The sequence below is a fragment of the Typopeltis vanoorti genome, chromosome 13 (genome assembly GCF_054136105.1).
Source record: "Typopeltis vanoorti isolate ZY-2024b chromosome 13, IOZ_Tvanoo_1.0, whole genome shotgun sequence".
Lineage (NCBI taxonomy): Eukaryota > Metazoa > Arthropoda > Arachnida > Uropygi > Thelyphonidae > Typopeltis > Typopeltis vanoorti.
Genome location: NC_143561.1, coordinates 28,564,425 through 28,587,658, shown reverse-complemented (window position 1 = coordinate 28,587,658; position 23,234 = coordinate 28,564,425). Strand labels below are relative to the sequence as shown.

General features: G+C 35.6%; 1 protein-coding gene across 1 annotated transcript in view; it reads right to left on the bottom strand.

Annotated features, from left to right (window-relative positions):
• The window catches only part of LOC150100014 (F-box/LRR-repeat protein 4-like), a 213,813-nt gene that overhangs the window by 34,759 nt on the left and 155,820 nt on the right, over positions 1-23,234 (bottom strand). The window contains exon 14 of the mRNA XM_090403195.1: positions 21,039-21,143. Within this exon, the coding sequence (XP_090259321.1) occupies positions 21,039-21,143 (105 nt within the window). The remainder of the gene's footprint in view (positions 1-21,038; positions 21,144-23,234) is intronic.

The following is a 23,234-nucleotide window of genomic DNA, read 5'->3' as shown; positions in this document are numbered from 1 at the left end:
GGATGTCAATTTAATGTGACAAAATGTAAGGTTATGCATTTCGGAGTGAAAAGATTAGCATCAGTATACCACATTGGTGGAACTGTACTCCAAGAGATTGATGAGGCCAGGGACTTGGGAGTGTTGGTGGATAGGGAGATGAAGTTTAGGGGGCACATTGCGAAAGTAGCTAAATCAGCTCATCAACTCACTTGGTTGTTGAAAAATACCTTGACGAGCAGAGAAAAACAAGTTATTGTACCTCTGTACCGAGCCCTGATAAGACCTCATCTCGACTACTGTGCCCAGATTTGGTCACCTCGGTTCCTTCTTGATGGGGAAGAGGTTGAGAGGATCCAGAGGCGAGTGACTAAGATGATAGCAGGTCTATGGAATGAACCATATGAGAACAGGTTGAAGATTTGTGGGTTGCAGAAACTAGTTGATAGACGAAAAAGGGGAGATATGATTGAGACATTCAAGTTGCTAAAAGGATTCTATAGGATTAATTCAGATGATATTTTTGAGATCAGGACTGGTGGTGGGAGAACTAGGGGACACCCATGGAAGCTGGGCAAGAGCGTGGTTAGCAGGGGTGTTAGAGCTGGTAAATGAGTGGAATAAGCTGCCAGAGTCTGTTGTGGGTGCTATGACAGTGAGCGAGTTCAAGGCAAGGTATGATAGATACTGTGAGAATGTTGAACAGCTGTGTGAACATGATGTTTAGGGCCTCCCTCGATGAGTCTAAGGACTCCTGGAGTAGCCCGTGGTAATAATAATAATAATAATAATATTCATACATATCCATACATACACACATATATATATATATTCATACATATCCATACATACACACACACACACATATATATATATATATATATATATATATATATATATATATATATATATATATCCATACACACACACACACACACACACACATATATATTTTATGGTCAAATTCCCAAATTTTTTGGGTAGCATCTTGTAGATCTCATATATGGTTTCGATAAAATCAAAATAAAGCATTACTCAAAGAAAATCACAGGGTCTATGAACTCTTTAAAGAACATGACAACATAACACAGAGCAGTGACCCAGACTTTCTTTTGATAATAAGATTAAGTAGACATGAAAAATAAAGACTTTACTAGGTGATAATTTGTACTATGCTAGTCAGTTGTTTATATTTAATGTGGCACTGTAAGGTATTGGGCTGACCTACTAACGTACATGAATCTGATTAAATGAACAAGAAAGATTGTAAATTGCTGTCCTAAGAGGTTATTCAAATAGCAGAAGAAAGAAGAAAAATGAATCTTCAGAGAAATAAAGAAAGGGTTAAACAGAGTTGAGTGTAGATTTTTAGTAACAGTCTGGGAAAGATAAAGAAAATCTGAACAAAAGATGCAAGGAAACTGAAGAAAGTTTCCTTGCACCTAACAAAATAAAATATAATGGTAGGGTTTAAACCACCAAAACAAGTTTCATGCATTTGAATGGTTTTAATTCATAGAACAAGAATAATTAGAAAATAATTAATATTATTTAACTTATTGCTGATATTATGTCCAGCACCTTCAGAGCACAAAGAATAGTTTGTCACAGTACATGAACAGCAACAGTTAGCAGTGGGACCAGTTTAAAAATTGTAACAAACAACATATGGAACTGAAGTCCTAATTGGCATGATCTACCATTGGATAATCAATAATGCTTTTGATAAAAATGCGCTTACTACTGAACTCACTAACCTGTGCCACATGGTTATAATCCTCCAAAAAAATAGAAAAAATATTAAAATCCTCTTTGTCACTCAATACATGAGAACAGAGCAAGACTGTTACCATCCCATACATTCAATACACATTGGAAAAGATATCCAGAGTGCACAATGAATATCAGCTCCTCACCGTATTTACACCATATATCAAATCAGCAACTGTTATCCATTTGCCTAAGGACAAACTCTTTCATGTATCACATCCAGGAGTGCAGGAAGTGCTCCGTACCTGTAACCTGGCTTACTATGTATAATAAATTTAGTTTAATCCTTTATCCAAGTGTGAGCAAACAAAGTTTGCGCCCGAAAGTATCTTCAGGACTGGGGTAAGGTGGTACAACACTAGGGAAACTCGTTGCAAAGGTGGAGCAAGCTATCAACACTCCTGTCTCAGTATCTCCTATAATGCAAAACACATCTCCTTGGGGATATGTCTAATGTTCTGCATTAAGGGAAGGGACACTACCCAGACTAGTTTCGACTTTTATTGAGGTCTCTTCAGTGGGAGCCAGGCCCAAGCTGAGATACCAGGCAGAAGCATTTGCAGGTAATCTCTACCTATAGGAGTTGCCAAATGGTGTGCCACCCTTTTTTAATAAATTACTCTGAATTTAGAAAAAGATGTTGAAAGTTTATTTTTCACTTGGTTAGAGTATAATAAATTTTTTTTTTTTTTTCTTTCTCTCTAAATTTCTCTAAACTGGATTTCTCTAAATCCAGAGTAATTTATTAAAAAAGGGTGGCACACCATTTGGCAACTCCTATAGGTAGAGATGACCTGCGAATGCTTCTGCCTGGTATCTCAGCTTAGGCTTGGCTCCCACTGAAGAGACCTCAATAAAGGTCGAAACTAGTCTGGGTAGTGGCCCTTTCCTTAATGCAGAACATTAGACATATCCGCAAGGAGATGTGTTTTGCATTATAGGAGATACTGAGACAGGAGTGTTGGTAGCTTGCTCCACCTTTGCAACGAGTTTCCCTGGTGTTGTACCACCTTACCCCAGTCCTGAAGATACTTTCGGGCACAAACTTTGTTTGCTCACACTTGGATAAAGGATTAAACTAAATTTATTATACTCTAACCAAGTGAAAAATAAACTTTCAATGGCTTACTATGGACAGACAGAAAGAAATGTTGACACCTGCTTCAGAAAAATAAATAATATATATGACAACATTGTTAATGAAAATCAGGCACTAACAGACCATGCTTTGAATACTTCTTCACACAGGATCAAATGAAAATAAAAACACTACATAGAAGTCATTACAAGTCAAAGACTCTTTTTGGAATCAGCAACAGTTTAAAACATTCCTTACATCTCAAAGTATAGCTATATTAATTTACCAAAATTTTAGATCCAATTAATCTTTAACAAGATTAATTTGATCTTAAAGTCATATTAAGACCAAATTAATTTATTATTATTACGGGCGACTCCAAGGAGTCCTTAGACTCATCGAGGGAGGCCCTAAACATCATGTCCATCACAACTATTCGACATTCACACAGTATCTATCATACTTTGCCTGGAACTCATTCACTGTCATAGCACCCACAAACTTTGGCAGCTTATTCCACTCATTCACCACTCTAAAAGTAAAAAAACCACCTCTAACACCCTTACTAACCACACTCTTGCCCAGCTTCCATGGATGTCCCCTAGTCCTCCCACCACCGTCCTGTTCTCAAAAATATCCTCTGAATTAATCCTATAGAAACCCTTCAGCAATTTGAATGTCTCAATCATATTTTGCCTTTTCTGCCTATCAACCAATTTCTGCAACCCATAAATCTTCAACCTGTTTTCATAAGTTTCATTCCATAGACCTGCTATCATCTTGGTCACTCGCCTCTGGATCCTCTCAACCTCCTCCCCATCAAGAAGAAACCTAGGTGACCAGATCTGGGCACAGTAGTCGAGATGGGGTCTTATCAAGGCTCGATACAGAGGAACAATAACTTGCTTATCTCTGCTTGTCAAAGTATTCTTCAGCATCCATGTGATTTGATGAGCTGATTTAGCCACTTTTGCAATGTGCCTCCTAAACTTCAACTCCCTTATCCACCAACACTCCCAAGTCCCTGGCCTCATCAATTTCCTGGAGTACGGTTCCACCAATGTGATATACTGCTGCTAATCTTTTCACTCCAAAATGCATAACCTTACATTTTGCCACATTAAATTAACATCCAATCTATCCAAATCATCCTGCAAAATTTTGACATCTTCTGCATTCACTATTGCCCTACCCAACTTTGCATCATCAGCGAACAAATGAACCATTCCTCAAAGTTCCGTCCCTATATCGTTAATGAACAAATTAAACAGCAGTGGTCCAAGAACAGAACTCTGCGGCACACCACTAGTCACAGGCCGTCTTTTGGACTCTACTCCTGTTGCCGTTTATGGATCAGCATTCCATGTGGTATCCTATCAAAGGCCTTAGCCAGGTCCAGCAGTATCACTGTAAACATTTTACCCTTATCCAGTTCAGCTGTCACTGTGTTATAAAACCTGAGCAAGTTACTGAGGCATGACCTACCCTTCACAAATTCCCTTGACTACTTTCTCCAAGACCTTGACAATGACTCCTGATATGCTGATCAGTCAATAATTTGCAACAGTAGTTTTGGATCCTCCTTTATGCAGTGGAACTATTTTCTCCTCTTTCCACTCCTTCGGGACTAAACCAGACTCGAGACTCAGATTAAACAATATGGTCAAGGGCACTGACAATTCTTTAGCTGCTTCACGTAAGACCCATGCTGGTATACCATCCAATCCCACAGATGTATTCACATTAAGGTTCTGTAATACACTATTCACCTCCACTTCATTCACCACAATTCCCATATAAACTAATGGTTCATTCAATGTCACCACCTGGATGATATACACTTGCAAAGTGCTCACTCAGTAATTCCACTATATCGACTGATTCAATGACCTCCCTTCCATTGGCATTCCTTAAAACCATTCTGGCATGTACAGTTTTTCTTTTAATTAATACTTGTTTAATTAATTAATTTTAGTTAATACTTGTTAAAACTGTCTTTTTATCAAACAATAGATGCTGCCAATTAGAAGGTAAGGTTCTTGTGTGTTATCTGTTATAATTTTTAAGAACTGGCTGCTAAAATGGTTTGTCACATGAACTAGCTATTCATGTGACAAACCATTCTTTGTGCTCTGAATATGCTGGGCACAACATCAGTGATATATCAACAGATACAGAAATGACATATAATAATTTAGTTTAATCTTTTATCCAAGTGTAAGCAAACAAAGTTTGCACCTGAAAATATCTTCAAGACTGAGGCAACTCGTGGTAAAGGTAAACCAAGCTCTCATCACCCCTTGTCTCAGTATCTCCCATAATGCAAATCACAGCTCCTTGCAGATATGTATAATGCTATGCATTAAGGGAAGGCTCACTACCCAGACTGGTTTCGACCTTTATTGAGGTCTCATCAGTTGGAGCCAGATCCAGAAGTGGTGATGGTGATACTAAGGCAGAAGTAACAGAGAGGTCATATTTACTTATACGAGTTGCCAAACGGTGTACCACCTTATTATTAAATTACTCTGGATTTAGAGAAAGATGTTGGAAGTTTATTTTCCACTTGGTTAGTCTATAATAAATTTAGTTCAATCCTTTATCCAAGTGTAAGCAAACAAAGTTTGCGCCTGAAAATATCTTCAGGACTGAGGCAACTCGTAGTAAAGGTGGAATTTCACGCCTTTAATTTCACACACAGCTCTCATCACTCGTCTCAGTATCTCCCATAATGCAAAGCACATCTCCTTGCAGATATGTATAATGCTATTCATTAAAGGAAGGGTCACTACCCAGACCAATTTCGACTTCTATTGAGGTCTCATCAGTGGGAGCCAGACCCAGAAGTGGTGATACTAAATTTCCATAAAAAATAAACTTCCAACATCTTTCTCTAAATCCAGAGTAATTTAATAATAAGATGGTACACCTTTTGGCAACTCGTATAAGTAAATATGACCTCTCCATTGCTTCTGCCTTAGTATCGCCACTTCTGTGTCTGGCTCCCACTGACGAGACTTCAATAAAGGTCGAAACCAGTCTGGATAGTGGCCCTTCCCTTAATGCTATGCATTAAGAAAAGGAGATATGCTTATACATATCAGCAAGGAGATGTGCTTTGCATTATGGGAGATACTGAGACAAGGAGTGATGAAAGCTTGGTCCACCTTTACTACATATTTGCTTCAGTCCTGAAGATAGTTCAGGGGCAAACTTTGTTTGCTTACACTTGGATAAAGGATTAAACTAATATTTATTATAGTCTAACCAAATGGAAAATAAACTTCCAACATCTTTCTCTAAATCCAATAAATAAATTACAATTATTTTCTTATTATTCTTGTGTTGTGAATTAAAATAGTTAAGATAAACAAAACATCTTCAGGAGATAATAGTCAATAAAACAAAGAATTAAGCTACAAGCAGAAAATGATCACAATGCTAAATATTTTTAAAAGACAACAATTTGATGTATGCATATGTTATGTAGAAATTTGATGATTGGTGGCATTATGCACACCACTGGTATCTGTGTGTGCATTAGATGTTATATGAGACTAGACATAATATTCATATAATATCATGCTTTGTTTGCTAACATATCATGAATATGTTAACAGTTCAGATCATGCTTTAAAAGCTCTGGAGTAGAAATTGTGATCTCCATGAAGAAAATAACATTACAGGAAGAGCAAGAGATCTTTAGAAAGATAAATTAAGTCATGGGAAAGTATCTCTAGACTGGAAGTAGTAAAAAAATAATTTAGGAAAAATTTGATGAAAAAAAGTATCTGGAGGATTTGTACTAGATATTAATACTGAAAGGAAAGAATTTGTTGAGGACCTATGATAATGAAAAGCAAGGTGATCTGGCCAATGGAACAGCTATCAAAAAGAAAATGAGAAAAAAGAGCTGATGGTGCATGAGTGGAACTGCTGATAGCAGTTGGTGATGAAGTAGTGAACATATTAACTGAAATCTATCAATAGATTTGGAAGAAAATATAAGTGATACCTCCAAGAAGTCCAAGGACTCATCGAGGACCAGATCTTTATCTATATCAGCCCTTCTCATAACATGTTTGCTATAAATATTAAAAAGATAGGGCAACAATATACACTCCTGGCTTATCCCTTTTTCCATGTGAACATTATTTTTCCAAAGAGTGTTTTTACTGATATTTCTTGGTTGCTGTACTAACCGAGAGATAAGAAAACACTGGTAATCAGCCCATTTTCAAAAGTCAAATCCAGAATTACAGAACCACCGGTTTAATTTCACACACAAGTAAAGTTATGTTGAAAGTGATCAAAAAAAAAAAAGAAAAAAAAAAGGCTAAACCATATGTGAATAGAGAAATGTTAAAAAAAGTAAAAAAAACAGGAAAGGTTTTTTTAGGAAAGTTATTGACCTTGATGACAGTGATTGACAGTGATGTTTTCTCCCTGGTGCAGGACACCAGAGTGTACAGAGGATTTGAAATTGGAAGTGTTCACTATTTAGTCTTGAGCAGGATAAAATTGAATTTCATATTGAAAAGAATAACGTGTAAGAAAGTTTTAAAGCGAATAAAAGTTGAGCAGCTCTCAGATGTGAGCTGTAGACTAAAATACACAAAGATTATTGAAGAAAAAATGAAAGAGTTTGAGAACAGGAATCAAACCTTGGAGATTCAGTGGCAAACTCTGAAGAAAACATTGATTGATTCAGCCAGAGAGGCATGTGGTGAAGTTGTCTGTAAGGATAAAAAAATCAGAACTCCCTGGTGGACACAGGAAGTTAAAGAGGCAGTGAAGGAAAAGAAGAAAGCATACCAAACGTTCCTGTCAAATAAGTCAGCTTGTGCTCTTAGAGAATATAGAGACAAATGCAAGAATGCTAAACACTGTGTAAAACTAGCTAAACAAAAGTCATGGGAGGACTTTGGCAAGAATATAGAAAAAGGTGACATGAAAACGGGAGAAAAAGATATCCTTGAAGTATGGAGTAATTACTTTGAAAAACTGCTAAATGAAAAAAGCAGTGATGTCAGCACAGTGGTAAAAGACATTGACCAGGCATGCAGTCAGGAATACATATCCATACTTGAAGTAGAAAAAGCCATCAAAGGCTTGAAAAGTGGAAAGGCAGCAGGAGTAGATGATATTCGACCAGAAATGCTGAAGTATGGTGGTATAAGAGTCTTACAGTGGCTGCACTGCATAGTTCAGAAAGCCTGGACAGAGGGACGAATTCCCGATGATTGGAGTAGAGCTCTCATAGTACCCATATATAAAAAGGGAAATAAAACTGAATGTGAGAATTACAGAGGTATTTCCCTACTGAGTGTTCCTGGCAAGATCTATGCAAGTATACTTGAGAAACGGTTGAGAAGAATTGTGGAAGAAAAGCTTGGTGAAGAACAAGCTGGATTCAGGCCAAATAGAGGCTGTCAGGATCAGATCTTCACTTTACGACAAATAGTCGAGAAAGCATGGGAATATAACAAAGATCTGTATTTAAGTTTTGTCGATCTGGAAAAGGCATATGACAAGGTGCCAAGAGAGAAGCTATTCAATACGCTGCAGTTATATGGTGTCAATGGGGCATTATATCAAGCAATACTTAGTCTTTATTTGAGTTGTAAGTCAGCAGTTAGAATTGAAGGAAGTACAGGAAGATGGTTTAATGTTAAATCTGGTGTGAGACAAGGATGTACATTATCCCCTCTGTTATTCATTATCTATATGGATCACATTATGAAGGAAAGTGGTATTAAACATGATATCAAAATTGGAGATGTTAATGTCAGCTCTTTGCTTTATGCAGATGATGTTATACTTCTAAATAAATCTGCTACAAGTCTGCAAGATTCTCTGACTAAATTGAACAGCTGTTGTAATAGATATGGTATGAAGGTCAGCAATAAAAAGACAAAGACAATGAAAATAGGCAGAATCATTGAAAATGTCAACTGTGTTGTGAATGTAGAACCTGTGGAACAAGTAAAACATTTCAGCTATTTAGGCACGATTTTTAGTGAAGATAGTAAATTAAATATAGAAATAGACAACAGAATAAGCAAAGCTGGTATGGTGGGAAGTCAATTGAATAAATTCATATGGAATAAGAGAGAAATTAGTCGGAACACTAAATTAGCTGTATACAAGACAGTGTTCAAACCAGTTTTAACTTATGGATCCGAGAGCTGGGTCAGAAGTAAAACACTTGACCAAAGACTAGAGACCACAGATATGAGAGTCCTGAGAAAGATTATAGGCATGAACAGATGGCATCAATGGCAGTATCATATTAAAAACGAGGATATTAGGAAAGAACTTGGCATTGTCAGCATCCAGGAATGCGTTAGCAGAGCTAATCTCAGGTGGTATGGTCACTTAAACAGAATGGGCGAGGAAAGATTAGCAAAACAAGTGTTCTCTGCCAGGTTGGCAGGAAAACGACCCAGAGGAAGACCAAGATATAGGTGGATTGATACAGTACAAAGTGCCTTAGACGATAGAAATATAAGATCTGATAATGTTGGAGTGATGACAAGTAACAGGCTGATTTGGAGGAAAATTGTAGATAGGAAATTAATAATGATGTAATTTTTTTTTTTTCATGTAGTACTATCATATCCTGTACACCCCTTGAGGGTACATGGCAGGAATTTGATGATGATGATGATGATGATGAGTTATTGACCTTTTTAGTTATCTTACACCAGCTACTTAGGTGGCGCTTTTTGGAATTGTCAGTTAGTGTTTAATTTTTGTGCCTAATTGTACTGAAGATGCCTGTGACACACAGGCGAAAATTATACTATTAAATAATATTTCTACGTGAGTTTTTCCGTTATTTATTATGTATAGGTAGGTTTTAGGAGAGGTAGTAGAGAAACTAGAGACCAGATTGCAAATGAAAGATGGCTATTGGAAAGCAAGAGAATTTCAAAAGGAAGTATTAATCTGTTTTATTTATCATAAAAAAGCAATTGAGTATTGATCACAACAGACTGTAGGATGTGATGGAAATAATGGGAATTTATCTGAGCATCTAATTCTCTTAATCAGAACTGTACAGCAACCAAGAAATATTTATAGCGAATATGCTATGAGAAGGGCTGATATAGATAAAGACCTGGCATGAATTAAGATTGGAGGCAAAAAAATAAACTTAAGATATGGTGATGATAGAACCCCCCCCCTCCAAGGAAGAAACTATAGATGATCTGGAATGGTTGATTTTGTTAGTTAATCCCCCCCCCCACTCTTAATTTAAATATCTATAAAACAAAAGTGATGACTTCTGGCAAATTTAGATGAATTTATAACTGAGAGTGAAAAAATACATATGGCTAAGGATCTAAAATAAGAAATGATGGGCAATATGAAGATGAAATTAAAACAACAGCTATAAGGAAGAAAAAAAACTGTTCAAGTTGACAAAAATTATGAAAAAATTAGTAAGGCAAAAGTTAGTCGTCTTTCCACTAGTGATGTAACAATGTGAAAGCTGAATCATTAAAAATAAAGACGGCAAACAAGTTCATGTAAATTGTGGATGTGGAAGAGACTATTAAGAATCTCATGGACTGCAATAATGACTAACAAAAAAATTTTTAGAGAATATTAAGACAGAATGCTTCTTATTGATATTGATTACTAAACAGAACTTAACGTATAATAAATTTAGTTTAATCCTTTATCCAAGTGTGAGCAAACAAAGTTTGCACCTGAAAGTATCTTCAGGACTGGGGTAAGGTGGTACAACACCAGGACACTCCTTGCAAAGGTGGAGCAAGCTACCAACACTCCTATCTCAGCATCTCCCATAATGCAAAACACATCTCCTTGCGAATATGTCTAATGTTATGCATTAAGGGAAGGGCCACAACCCAGACTAGTTTCGACCTTTTTGTTTGCTCACACTTGGATAAAGGATTAAACTAAATTTATTATACTCTAACCAAGTGAAAAATAAACTTTCAAGAACTTAACGTACTTTGGACATGCGTGAACAAATGAATCATTGAAAAAAAAATGTTGGAAGGTCAAGAGCACAAGAAGAAAGGGAGAAAAGTTGGATGATAACAAAGGAACTTAGTAATATAATATTACAACACTGCTGAAAGAGGTGACAAGAGACTGAGTGAAATGGAGAGTATGTTCACAAGATTACTACTACTACTTCTTGACATTTAGGATCTGGGCCTGTCACAGGATAGCCTTCCATTGTTCAAAAGTCTGTGTCTTGTTCCGCCAATTCTTTACTTATTTTCTTTAAATGATCCTCCACATCATCAAGCCATCTGCTTTTTGGTCGTCCTCTGGGTCTAGATCCACCCAGTCCAAACATGAAGACCTGTTTTTACAGCTTTGTCATCTCTCATTCACTGAACATGTCCTAACCATTTCAGGCTTCTCAACTTTATTTCAGTAATAACATCCACTTCATTGAATTTCTCCATTATTTCTTTATTGTTCCTCACCCTCCAAAGTTAATTCTCATTAATTGGGCCAAAAATATTTCTTAATATCTTTTGTTCCCATATTTGTACTTGGTTTTGATCTCTCTGGATGACTGTCCATGTTTCACAGCCATACAAAAGTATGGGTTTGAGGATTACTTTATATAGCTGGATTTTACTTTTTATCAAAATTGAATTAGATTTTAATAGTGGTTGAATACTATAATAAGCTCTATTTTCTGCAGCTATTCTATAAGTAATTTCAACTGACACATCATTACTTTGCTATTACTGAACCCAAATATGTGAACTGGTGTACTCGTTCAAAGGTTTCATCTACAGTGAAACTTTTCCTTTTCTTTTAGTTTCGTTTGTTTGTAGTCCCATTTTCTTTGTCTCCTCCCTCATTTGTCTATAACCCTCTCTGAGACTTCTTTCAGTCATTTCAATACAGTCCACATCTGCAAAATCCAAAAGCCATACACTTCTATTCATAAAAGTTCCACCTTTGTTTATGATTACATTTTGTAATACAAAATGTAATCAAGGCATATGTTGAAAAGCATTGTTGACGGTTGATCTCCTTGTCATAATCCTTTGGTTATCCTGAACTCTGGTGTGAATTCACTCCGTACTTGTATTCTATACATGGTATTTCTGAGTGTGATTTTAACTAATCTTATTAATTTGGGTGGAATTTGGAATTCCCCTCATAACTTTAAATAGCTTATCTCTATTAATGTTATCATAAGCTTGTTTAAAGAGTCCACAAACAAATAGTGTAGATTAGTATTAAACTTGTAGCATTTCTCCATTATAGTTTGTACTGTAAAAATATGGTCTATTGTTGATCTACCACTTCTAAAGCACACTGATAGTAGTCACCCAACATTTCTTCTATAAAAGGCTACAATCTAGCCACCTTGCAAATATTTTGCAAGTCACTTCTAACAGTGATATTCCTCTATAATTTTGGCACACAGACTTGTCATTTTTCTTATGATATGTAAGATGATAGAAGTATCCCATTCAGTAGGCACAGACTAGTTTCTCAAACCTCTGACAGGCACTCATGGATTTTAATTAATGGTGATTGCCCACCATATATTAAGAGCTCAACTGGTACTCTGTCTTCACCAGATGCTTTATTATTTTTCATTCTCTTTAGAGCTAATTCCACCTCATGTAGTTCTGGTGCTTCCTCTGTCTCAGCTTTTCTTATACTTGTCAGGGTTTCATGGATTTCATGGATTTTAATTAATGGTGATTGCCCACCATATTTTAATAACTCAACTGGTACTCTGTCTTCACCAGGTGCTTTATTATTTTTCATTCTCTTTAGGGCTAATTCCACCTCATGTAGTTCTGGTGCTTCCTCTGTCTCAGCTTTTCTTATTCTTGTCAGGGTTTCGTTAAGCTCATCTTCTAGAATGTTAGTTTCCAAGCTTGTTTTGTCCTGAAGGAATCTTCAAAATATTCTGCCCCTTCTCAAAATATCCTCCTTTCCACCAAAGTAAGTTGCTCTCACTGTGTCTGCAAAAAGTTGTTCTGGGCTGAAATCCACCTTTAATTTTCTTTATCTTATCATACATTTTCTTAATTTGGCCTGTTTTCTTCAAAATCTCAATTTCATTTAGCCTTGCCTTTTCCTATTCGTGCTTCTTTCTTCTGCACATCTTTTCAGCTTGTTTTCGTTTTTCTCTATATTCACTGATTGTGTTTTCCGTTCAAGCATCTTTAGACGACCTGTATTTCTGTCTTCAACATATTTTCTACATTCTGAATCATAACATTATTTCGTTTATCATTGTTTCTGAATCCGAGAACTTCTTTAGCCACTTTAGTAATTTTATTTTTATCTATAGTCATATCATTGACATATTCATCCTCTTTCTCTTCATTTATTTTTCTCTCAATCTTTCAACATATTTTTATCTGATTATTTCATCTTTTAATTTTTGGATGTCATATCTTGATGGGGGTGCTTAAGGGTCAAAGCTATATAACTGAGAGGAGCCCTCCACATAGCCTTTAAAGGCATGTGGAAAACCGACCAGGGCTTCTAACCTAATGTCCAATCCTCACCTTCTCGTGGTGCACTCTATTGGGTATCTACCTGGATACTGAGCAAACGAGGATGGGCTGGCAATTTGGGATTTAGCCGACTAAATTGTATTCTTATTGACTTAAACCAAAATACAAAATGATGGTACAACATGACAAAATTTCATGCCGGCTGGGGCGTCGCCCGGTTAAACAAAGTCCCAGATGTTTTCGCCATGGAACCAGGGCAAAGAGCGAAAAGTCAGCTACTGGAACAAATCTGAAAACACACCCCAACTCAACATCACCAGAGTTAAAGATCGGTACTATCAACATAAGAAGCCTGAATGGCAAAGAAATGGGGCTAGCTGAGGAATTAGATAAGTACCAGATCAACATAATAGGGGTGACTGAAACAAAAAAGACAAAAACTGGTGAGATCTTTCTGAGCAATAAATATAAAATGTTATATTCTGGCAATGACAATCAAGGAAAAGAAGGAGTAGCCATAGTATTCAACACTAAATACGAGGCTAATCTTCCTGAATGGCAGGCAGTCTCAAGTAGAGTGATGTGGGCAAATATGAGAATGGGGAACTAGACAATGAGACTTATTTGTGCCTATGGTTTCACGGAAGGTTCTACAAAGGTAGAAGTGGATGAATTTTTTGATGCTTTAGAGAAAGCAACTGATACAATGAAAAAGGAAAAGTTGTTCCTTGTTGGAGATCTAAATAGCAGAGTAGGAAATGATTTCAAACATACAAAAATATTTTGGGAAAATTTGGAGAAAAGATCAAAGCTAATAATAATGGCAAATACCTGTTGGATTTCTGCTCAGGACTGGACTGTTATGACTAACACCATGTTCCAACATAAAAATGTTCAAAATTCATATGGAGAGAAGAGACAAGGAATAAGAAAAGTCTCATTGACTATGTTATTGTTGATAGTGATGTTTTCTCCCTGGTGCAGGACACCAGAGTGTACAGAGGATTTGAAATTGGAAGTGATCACTATTTAGTCTTGAGCAGGATAAAATTGAATTTCATATTGAAAAGAATAACATGTAAGAAAGTTTTAAAGTGAATGAAAGTTGAGCAGCTCTCAGATGTGAACTGTAGACTAAAATACACAAAAATTATTGAAGAAAAAATGAAAGAGTTTGAGAACAGGAACCACACCTTGGAGATTCAGTGGCAAGCCTTGAAGAAAACCCTGATTGATTCAGCCAGAGAGGCATGTGATGAGGCTGTCTGCAAGGATTGGAAAATCAGAACTCCATGGTGGACACAGGAAGTTAAAGAGGCAGTGAAGGAAAAGAAGTAGGTGTTGAAGAAGCTTAGAAATGGAAGAAAGAGTGCTATAAAAGGAGTTAGAGATGATAAAGGTGACATGAAAAAAGGCAGAAAAAGATGCAGTGAGAGCACAGTAGTAAAAAACACTCAACAGGCATACAGTCAGGAATACATATCCATACTTGAAGTAGAAAAAGCCATCGACGGCTTGAAATGTGGAAAGGCAGAAGGAGTAGATGATATTTGACCACAAATGCTGAAGTATGGTGGTATAAAAGTCTTACAGTGACTGCTGCACTGCATAGTTCAGAAGGCTTGGACACAGGGACGAATTCCAGATGATTGGAGTAGAGCTCTCATAGTACTCATATATAAAAAAGGAAATAAAACTGAATGTGAGAATTACAGAAGTATTTCCCTACTGAGTGTTCCTCGTAAGATATATGGAAGTATACTTTAGAAACGGTTCAGAAGAATTAAGCATTTTACCTTGGGTATAATAAATGTTAGTGGCCCCTTGCCTTTAATACAAAGCATCATACATCTCCTCCAGGAGATGTGCTTTGCATTAAGGGTAAATATTAAGATTAGTTATCAGAGCTTATTCTACTTTTACCATGAGTTGCCTTGGTCTTGCACTACGTGCAGGGTCAGCTAGACTTGCAACACTTGCAGGCGCAAACTCGACTTGTTTGTCTGTTTGCTTATTTGGGAAATGGAGTAAAACCAGGTTTAAAATAGCTTGGTATCTTTAACATTTATTATACACAAGGTATAATACTTTCTACGGCAATATCATATTAAAAACGAGGATATTAGGAAAGAACTTGACATTGTCAGCATCCAGGAATGCGTTAGCAGAGCTAATCTCCGGTGGTATGATCACTTAAATAGAATGGGCAAGGAAAGACTAGTAAAACAAGTGTTCTCTGCCCGGTTGGAAGGAAAACGACCCAGAGGAAGACCAAGATTTAGGTGGATTGATACTGTACAAAGTGCCTTAGACAATAGAAATATAAGATCTGATAATGTTGGAGTCTTAACAAGTAACAGACTGATTTGGAGGAAAATTGTAGATAGGAAGTTAGTAATGATGTAAATTTTTCATGTTGTACTATCATATCCTGTACATGGCAGGAATTTGTTGATGATATCTTGATGTTCCCCTTCCCCTACTTTATTAATTATTCTTCTTTATTTATGTTTAATTCTTAACAAGTAATGATCTGTATCACAATCCACCCTCTAAAACTTCTTATATCACAAGATTTATCTGATTTTCTGTTATTCTATCTGCCGATCTCCAGGTAATTTTATGCACTTTTTTTTATGTAGAAAACAGGTTGTAGATATGATCATATTATTGCCACTTGCAAAATCAATTAGTCTCGTGCCATTTTCATTACTTTCTTCATGTACACTATGTCTTCCAGTTGCTGGTTTTAAGGTCTCTTCTTTTCCTATTTTGGCATTCATGTCTCCTAGAACCATTTTAATGTCATGTTTTGGTGACTTATCATATATCTTCTCCAGTAATTCATAGAAGTTCACCGTATCTGCTTCACAAGAGTCATCAGTTGGTGCATGTGTACATATAAATGAAATATAGAACATCTTAAACTTTATTCTCAGTACACAAAGTATTGAACATCTTAAACTTTATTCTCATTGATTAACTGGTTTAAAGTCAAGAACTAAGTGTTTCCATTTTTTATCAACCAAGAATGCAGTACCAAAGGCTTTTTGATCTACTCCATTGTAAAAAATAGTATGTGTTCTGGTATCAAATATGCCACTTCCTTTCCATCACACCTCCTGCAATGCTGTTATTCTCACTCTTTATCTCTAATTCTTCTCTCTCTCTCTCTCTCACACACACACACACACACACACACACACACACACACACACACACACACACCTCAATGCTCCTGGTCTGTTCAGGCTGAAGACATTCCAGTTTCCAAACCAATATTCATAATCCTTTTTCCATTGTCCAGGTCATTCAGTGAAGTCCATTCGGTTAATTTTCCTTTTGACTTTCTTAACAAGTTGAGTTTTTACAGCGCAGAGTTGTTATCCTGTGCCCAACTTTACAAGAAGGAACACGGCTATACCCCAGGGGACTGGGTACCCATTTTAGTCACTTTTTACAACATGCATGGGCAACACTGAGACTATTCTTTAATCTCGGTCACCACAGGGTGTTCATAAGATTAGCAAAAGTTATAAATGGCTAGACAGCATATAAAAATAGATGAGTGACATCTGCTTCCTATTAAATAGACTATTTCTTCTACGAATGATTTGGGTATAATTTGAACAACAGTGAAAATATGCTCAATGTTTGAATAAGCATATTTAACAGTTTGAAATAATGAACATGTGACATGAAGGCTGTTATGAGATCACAATAAGTGTCCTCAGTATTGTGTATGATAGTATTGCTATCATGATTAGAACAGGTCAGATTTATAGAATCACAATCAGGAATTATTAACAGTGGTAATATGCAAGGCCATATCTATGCCTTTGTGGATCTTTCAGCAGTTTATGAGTTTTGAGAATAAAGTCTAATCACAAAATTCCCAGTGGTTATGTCATCTTCTCAGGATTGTTAAATCTTATAAACAATGTGCAATCCAAGAATGATTTCAAACTATTAAATTTAAGATATCTATACTAACTTATTGCTTTTTTTTCCTTTTAGTTTTTATATCCATGACATCCCTACCACTGTCTTGTGGAAATTTATACATGCAGCTGCAACTCAGAGTTCTCTTTTCAGTATGCAGAGGACTTATCAAAACTTAATAACTATAATACTTTAAAAAGAATTGCATTTACAACTCAATACAAAAAACTGAAGTTAATGCTTTCCACTGGCAATTATAGCCAATCAAACTATGTTCCTAAAGTCTGCTTTAAAAATGGCACTGATTCTACAACAGAACCCCACAGTATCTTGGAGTGACTCAACAGATGACTCTGCTGGTTAATTAAAATCTCACAATAACATCTTGCAAATACCAGACGTTTTTGCAGGATGTTATTCCACAGCAAAATGCTACTCTGCAGTGTGGCTTAATAATGTTAACACTTCATTAGTTGATGTTCAATTCACGGCCATGAATATTTCTGGAACAATATGATCAACATCAACTTACTGACTTTCAACTGTCAGTTATACTGCTCTCCTCTCCACTATGGAGGAGAAAGATTTTAGACAGCATGGTGCATAAAATTATTGAGAAGAGCGATTTGATATACTAAGTTGGAATTATAGATGATCTACATAGAGAACCAATCTGAAAATGTTGCATGAGTTATATAAACTTTCAGTCCTCATCTTCTTGAATTTCCCATTAGTGGCTGCCAGTGTACCCTTATTTCAGAAATTCATCATCATCACTAACTTCCTATCTACAATTTTCCTCCAAATCAGTCTGTTACCTGTCAAGACTCCAACATTATCAGATCTTATATTTTCTATCTTCTAAGGCACTGCTTCCCAAACTTATGGATGTAAAGGACCCCTCAGAAAAATTAAAATATTCCATGGCCCCCATCGAAAAAAAAAATTGTAATAGACATATATTATTATAATATTTATTGTATTTATATTCAATACAAAACATACACAGCGAATATTGCAAAAATCAAATGCAAATATTACTTTTTTTAGCATCTTACATACACATTTGACATGGCAAACTTAGTCTTAAAACATTTTAAATTTGTTTTCATTATTTCACGGCCTCCCTCAACAAAACTAACTGCCCCAAGGGGGACCGCAGCCCCTTCTTTTCTGGATCTTTTTCCTGCCAACCTGGCAGAGAACACTTGGTTTGCTAATCTTTCCTCGCCCATTCTGTTTAAGTGACCATACCACCTGAGATTAGCTCTGCTAAAACATTCCTGGATGTTGCAATGTCAAGTTCTTTCCTAATATCCTCATTTTTAATATGATATTGCCATTGATGCCATCTGTTCACACCTCTAATCTTTCTCAGGAATCTCATATCTGTGGTCTCTAGTCTTTAGTTAAGTGTTTTATTTCTAACCCAGCTCTCAGATCCATAAGTTAAAATTAGTTTGAATACTGTCTTGTATACAACTAATTTAGCGTTTTAACTAATTTATCTCTTATTCCATATAAATTTATTCATTTGACTTCCTACCATACCAGCTTTGTAGATTCTGTTGTCCATTTCAATATTTAATTTCCCATCGTCACTGAAAATCGTGCCTATACAGATGAAATGCTTTATTTGTTCTATAGGTTCTCCATTCACAATGCAGTTGATAATTTCAAAGGCCTATTTTCATTGTCTTTGTCTTGTTATTGCTGATCTTCATATAATATCTATTACAACATTTATTGAATTTAGTCAGGCAATCTTGCAGACTTGTAGCAGATTTATTTAGAAGTATAACATTGCCTGCATGAAGCAAAGAGCATGCATTAACATTTCCAATTCATATTTTGTTTAATACCACTTTCCTTCATAATGTGATCCACATAGATAATGAATAACAGAGGGGATAATGAACATCCTTGTCTGACAGCAGATTTAACATTAAACCATCTTTCTGTGCTTCCTTCAATTCTAACTGATGACTTTCACCTCAAATAAAAACTAAGTATTGCTTGACATAATGCCCCATCGACACAATAAAACTGTAGCATTCTGAATAGCTCCTCTCTTGGCACCTTGTCATATGCCTTTTCCAGATCGACAAAACTTAAATACAGATCTTTGTTATATTACCATGATTTCTCAACTATTTGTCATAAAGTGAAAATATGATCGTGACTGCCTCTATTTGGCTTGAATCCAGCTTGTTCTTCACTAAGCTTTTCTTCCACAATCCTTCTTAATTGTTTCTCAAGTATACTTGCATAAATCTTGCCAGGTACACTTGGTAAAGAAATACTTCAGTAATTCTCAACATTCAGTTTTATTTCCCTTTTATGATATGGGTACTATGAGAGCTCTACTCCAATCATCTGGAATTCACTCCTCTGTCCAGGCCTTCTGAACTATATAGTGTAGCTACTGTAAGACTTTTATACTGCCATACTTCAGCATTTCTGGTTGAATATCATCTACTCCTGCTGACTTTCCACATTTCAAGCCATTGATGGCTTTTTCTACTTCAGGTATGGATATGTATTCCTGACTGCATGCCTGTAAGTGTTTTTTTACCACTGTGCTATCACTGCTTGTTTCATTTGGCAATTTTTCAAAATAATTACACCATACATCAAGGAAATCTTTTTCTCTAGCACAGTTTTACAGCACTCTTTCCTCAATCGCTGAGCTTTTTCAACAGCCTCTAGAATATTTTGCCACCTTCCTGATATTTATTTTCTGTGTTCTTGCCAAAGTTTTCCTATGACTTTTGTTTAGCTAGTTTTACACAGTCTTACATTTGTCTCTGTATTCTCTAAGAGCACAAGCTGACTTATTTGCCAGGAACATTTGACATGCTTTCTTCTTTTCCTTCACTGCCTCTTTAACTTCCTGTGTCCACCATGGGGTTCTGATTTGTCTATCCTTGCAGACAACCTCACTATATGCCTATCTGGCTGAATCAATCAGGGTTTTCTTCAGGATTTGCTACTGAATCTCCAGGGTTGTTTCAAACTCTTTCATTCCACCCCTCCCTCCCTGCGAATTTAGAAGCCATTTTCAGTAATTCAAAGATGTAACATTCTGTGTCAGCTTGTTAAAATGGCTGTTTAGAAAAACACCCAAATAGTTGATTAACATACTTTGTTAGTACTAGCAGTTTTTTTGTGTTGCATTTTTGTATGAATAAATAGGAATCAATAATTGAAAAAAATCACTGAGTCCTGTGATTTTATAATAAAATTAGCCCATCACAAAATTATGACAACATTTTTAAACATTTAATGTTTATAAATAATAATGTGTAAATCTGTTGACTTTCAAATTTCAAACTATTTCTTTTTTTTTTTTTTTTTTTTTTTTTTTTTTTTTTTTTTTTACCAAAAATGATCAAAATATTTTTTATTTTTATTTTATGATGTGCAAAGCAAATTGCATGATTTTTAATTATTGCCTAGAAAATTAAAACCACTAAAGTGAAATGTAATAATCAATAATATGATATATTTCTTATCATCTTCTGGTATATTACCCACAAAGGGTAATAGATAAGACTTCAATAAAGGTCAAAACTGGTCTGAGTAATGACCTTTCCCCATAATGCTTAGCAATATGCACACATGAAAGGATGTGTGCCTTGCATTATGGAATACTAAGACAATTAAAGTGAAATCATTAGCCTCTACATAAAAGTAGCCTAGACTGTACAGGAGTTGAAGGAAAGTTAGATGCCAAATTATTTTGATTCGTAAAAAAATTGAAATATTTACAATACACTTACCTGTAAATGCCATCATTTGTAACTTCACTGGATCCTAAAATTTCTAACTGTTCCAGTTCTCGACAGTGGACAGCTATTGCTATAAGATCAGCATCGGAAACTGTTCTAATTTTAAAATACAGAAAATTTTAATTTTAGAGTAAAGAAGTTTGGACTATTACTTTCTTTATTGCAACCAAGTAGATTTATTATCATTTTATTTATCCAAAAAATATAAACTTTTTTTTATTTTTTAATTTTTTTTTGAAGTCAGGTTGGCAGCAAGTGTCTATCCTTCAAGCCTTTACTGATGATATCCTTTCTTTTAGGGATTACTGATGATAAGCCCAAGATATAGATGATCAAGGTTTTCATGAGAAAGTATGGCAGACAACTGATCTTTGTCTGTGATCTTTTCATGTTCTGCATACCAAAAGTTCCTAGCAGATTCCTTCTTCAAAATGTTCTGGAGGACATTGAAAAAGATTAGAAATGGAGGAAAGAGTACTGTAAAAGGAATCAAAGATGATAAAGTTGACATGAAAATTGTAATTATGAAACCAGCAGTGTCACAACTGTAGTAGAATATTTTCAAGAGGAATGCAAAGGAGTGTGTGTATATGTATATATATACATACAGGGCCGTGCCAACCTGAGGGTGCAAGGGGTGCACCACACCTGGGTGGCATTTTATGTAGCTAATGTATAATTTGGATTATACAATGCAGTATTAGGGACGACCGATAAAAGTTTGCACCCAGGCAGCAAATACCCTTGGCATGCCCCCTGTGTGTATATATATATATATATATATATATATATATATATACTTAGGGTAAACAAAAAAGCCATAAAAAACTTGAATGTGAAAAGGCAGCTGGAGTTGATATTCGACTAGAAATGCTTAAGTACAGAGGTATAAAAGTTTTGCAGGGTCTGGTCAGAAGGTCAAATTCCACATGATTGGAGTAAAGCTTTCATAATTCCCATCTATAAAAATGGAAATAAAATTAAACTTGGGAATTAAAGAGGAATTTCTCTATTAAGTGTTCCAGATAAGATTTTTGCAAGCATACCTGAAAAAGAGATTGAGAAAAATTGTGGAAGAGAAATATGAAGAATAACCTGAGTTTGGCCCAAATGCAGATTGTCAAAATCAGATTCACTTTATGATAAACAGTTGAGAAATCACAGAAATATGACAAGGATGTGTACTTAAGTTTTGAAGATCTGGATAAGGCATATGACAAGGTGCCCAGCAAAAAGCTTTTCAAAACACTACAATTATATAAGGTAAATAGAACATTATACAGACAATACATAGTCGGAAAGTTAGAAGTCAGTTAAAGTTGAAGGAAATACAGGAAGATGGTTTGGTGTAAAATCAGGGAAAAAAAAAGTGCACATTATCTCCACTTCATCATCTATATTGATCATATTATGAAAGAAAGTGGCTCCTTTATGCAGATGAGGTTGTACTCCTTATCAAGTGCAAGTCTCCAGGATTCTCTAACTAAATTGAATAACAACTGCAACACATTTGGCATGAAAATCAGCAATAAAAAGACCAAAACTATGAAAATAGGTAGGAGCACAGAAAACATCAGCTGCATTCTGATGGAGAACCTATAGAACAAGTAAAATATTTCAGTTATTTAAGCACAGTGTTTAGTGAAGATGGCAAGTTAAATCTGATAGAAGACAACAAAAATAAGCGAAGTTGTATGGTGGGTTGCCAGCTGAATAAATTTACATGGAATAAGAGAGAAATTAGCCAAAACACCAAACTAGCAGTATACAAGGCAGTGCTCAAACTAGTTTTAAGTTATGGATCTGAGAGTTGAGTTACAAATAAAGCACTTGAGCAAATATTAGAGACCACAGATATGAGAGTTCTGAGAAAAATTAGAGCCTGAATAGATGGCATCAATGGCAGAATCATATTAAAAATGAACACATTAGTAAAGAACTTGACATTATCTGCACTCGAGAGTGCATGAGCATTGTTAATCTATGAGGATGGTCACTTAAACAGAATGAGAGAAGAAATGTTAGCAAAACAACTGTATTCGATGCCAAGATGACAGTGAAAAAAAAAAAAAAACCCAAAGGAAGATCAGGATTTATGCGGACTGATTCAGTAAATAGCACCTTAAAAGTACAAAATGTTAGATAAGACAATGCTGAAATGCTCACAGCTGAACAAGCAAACAATTT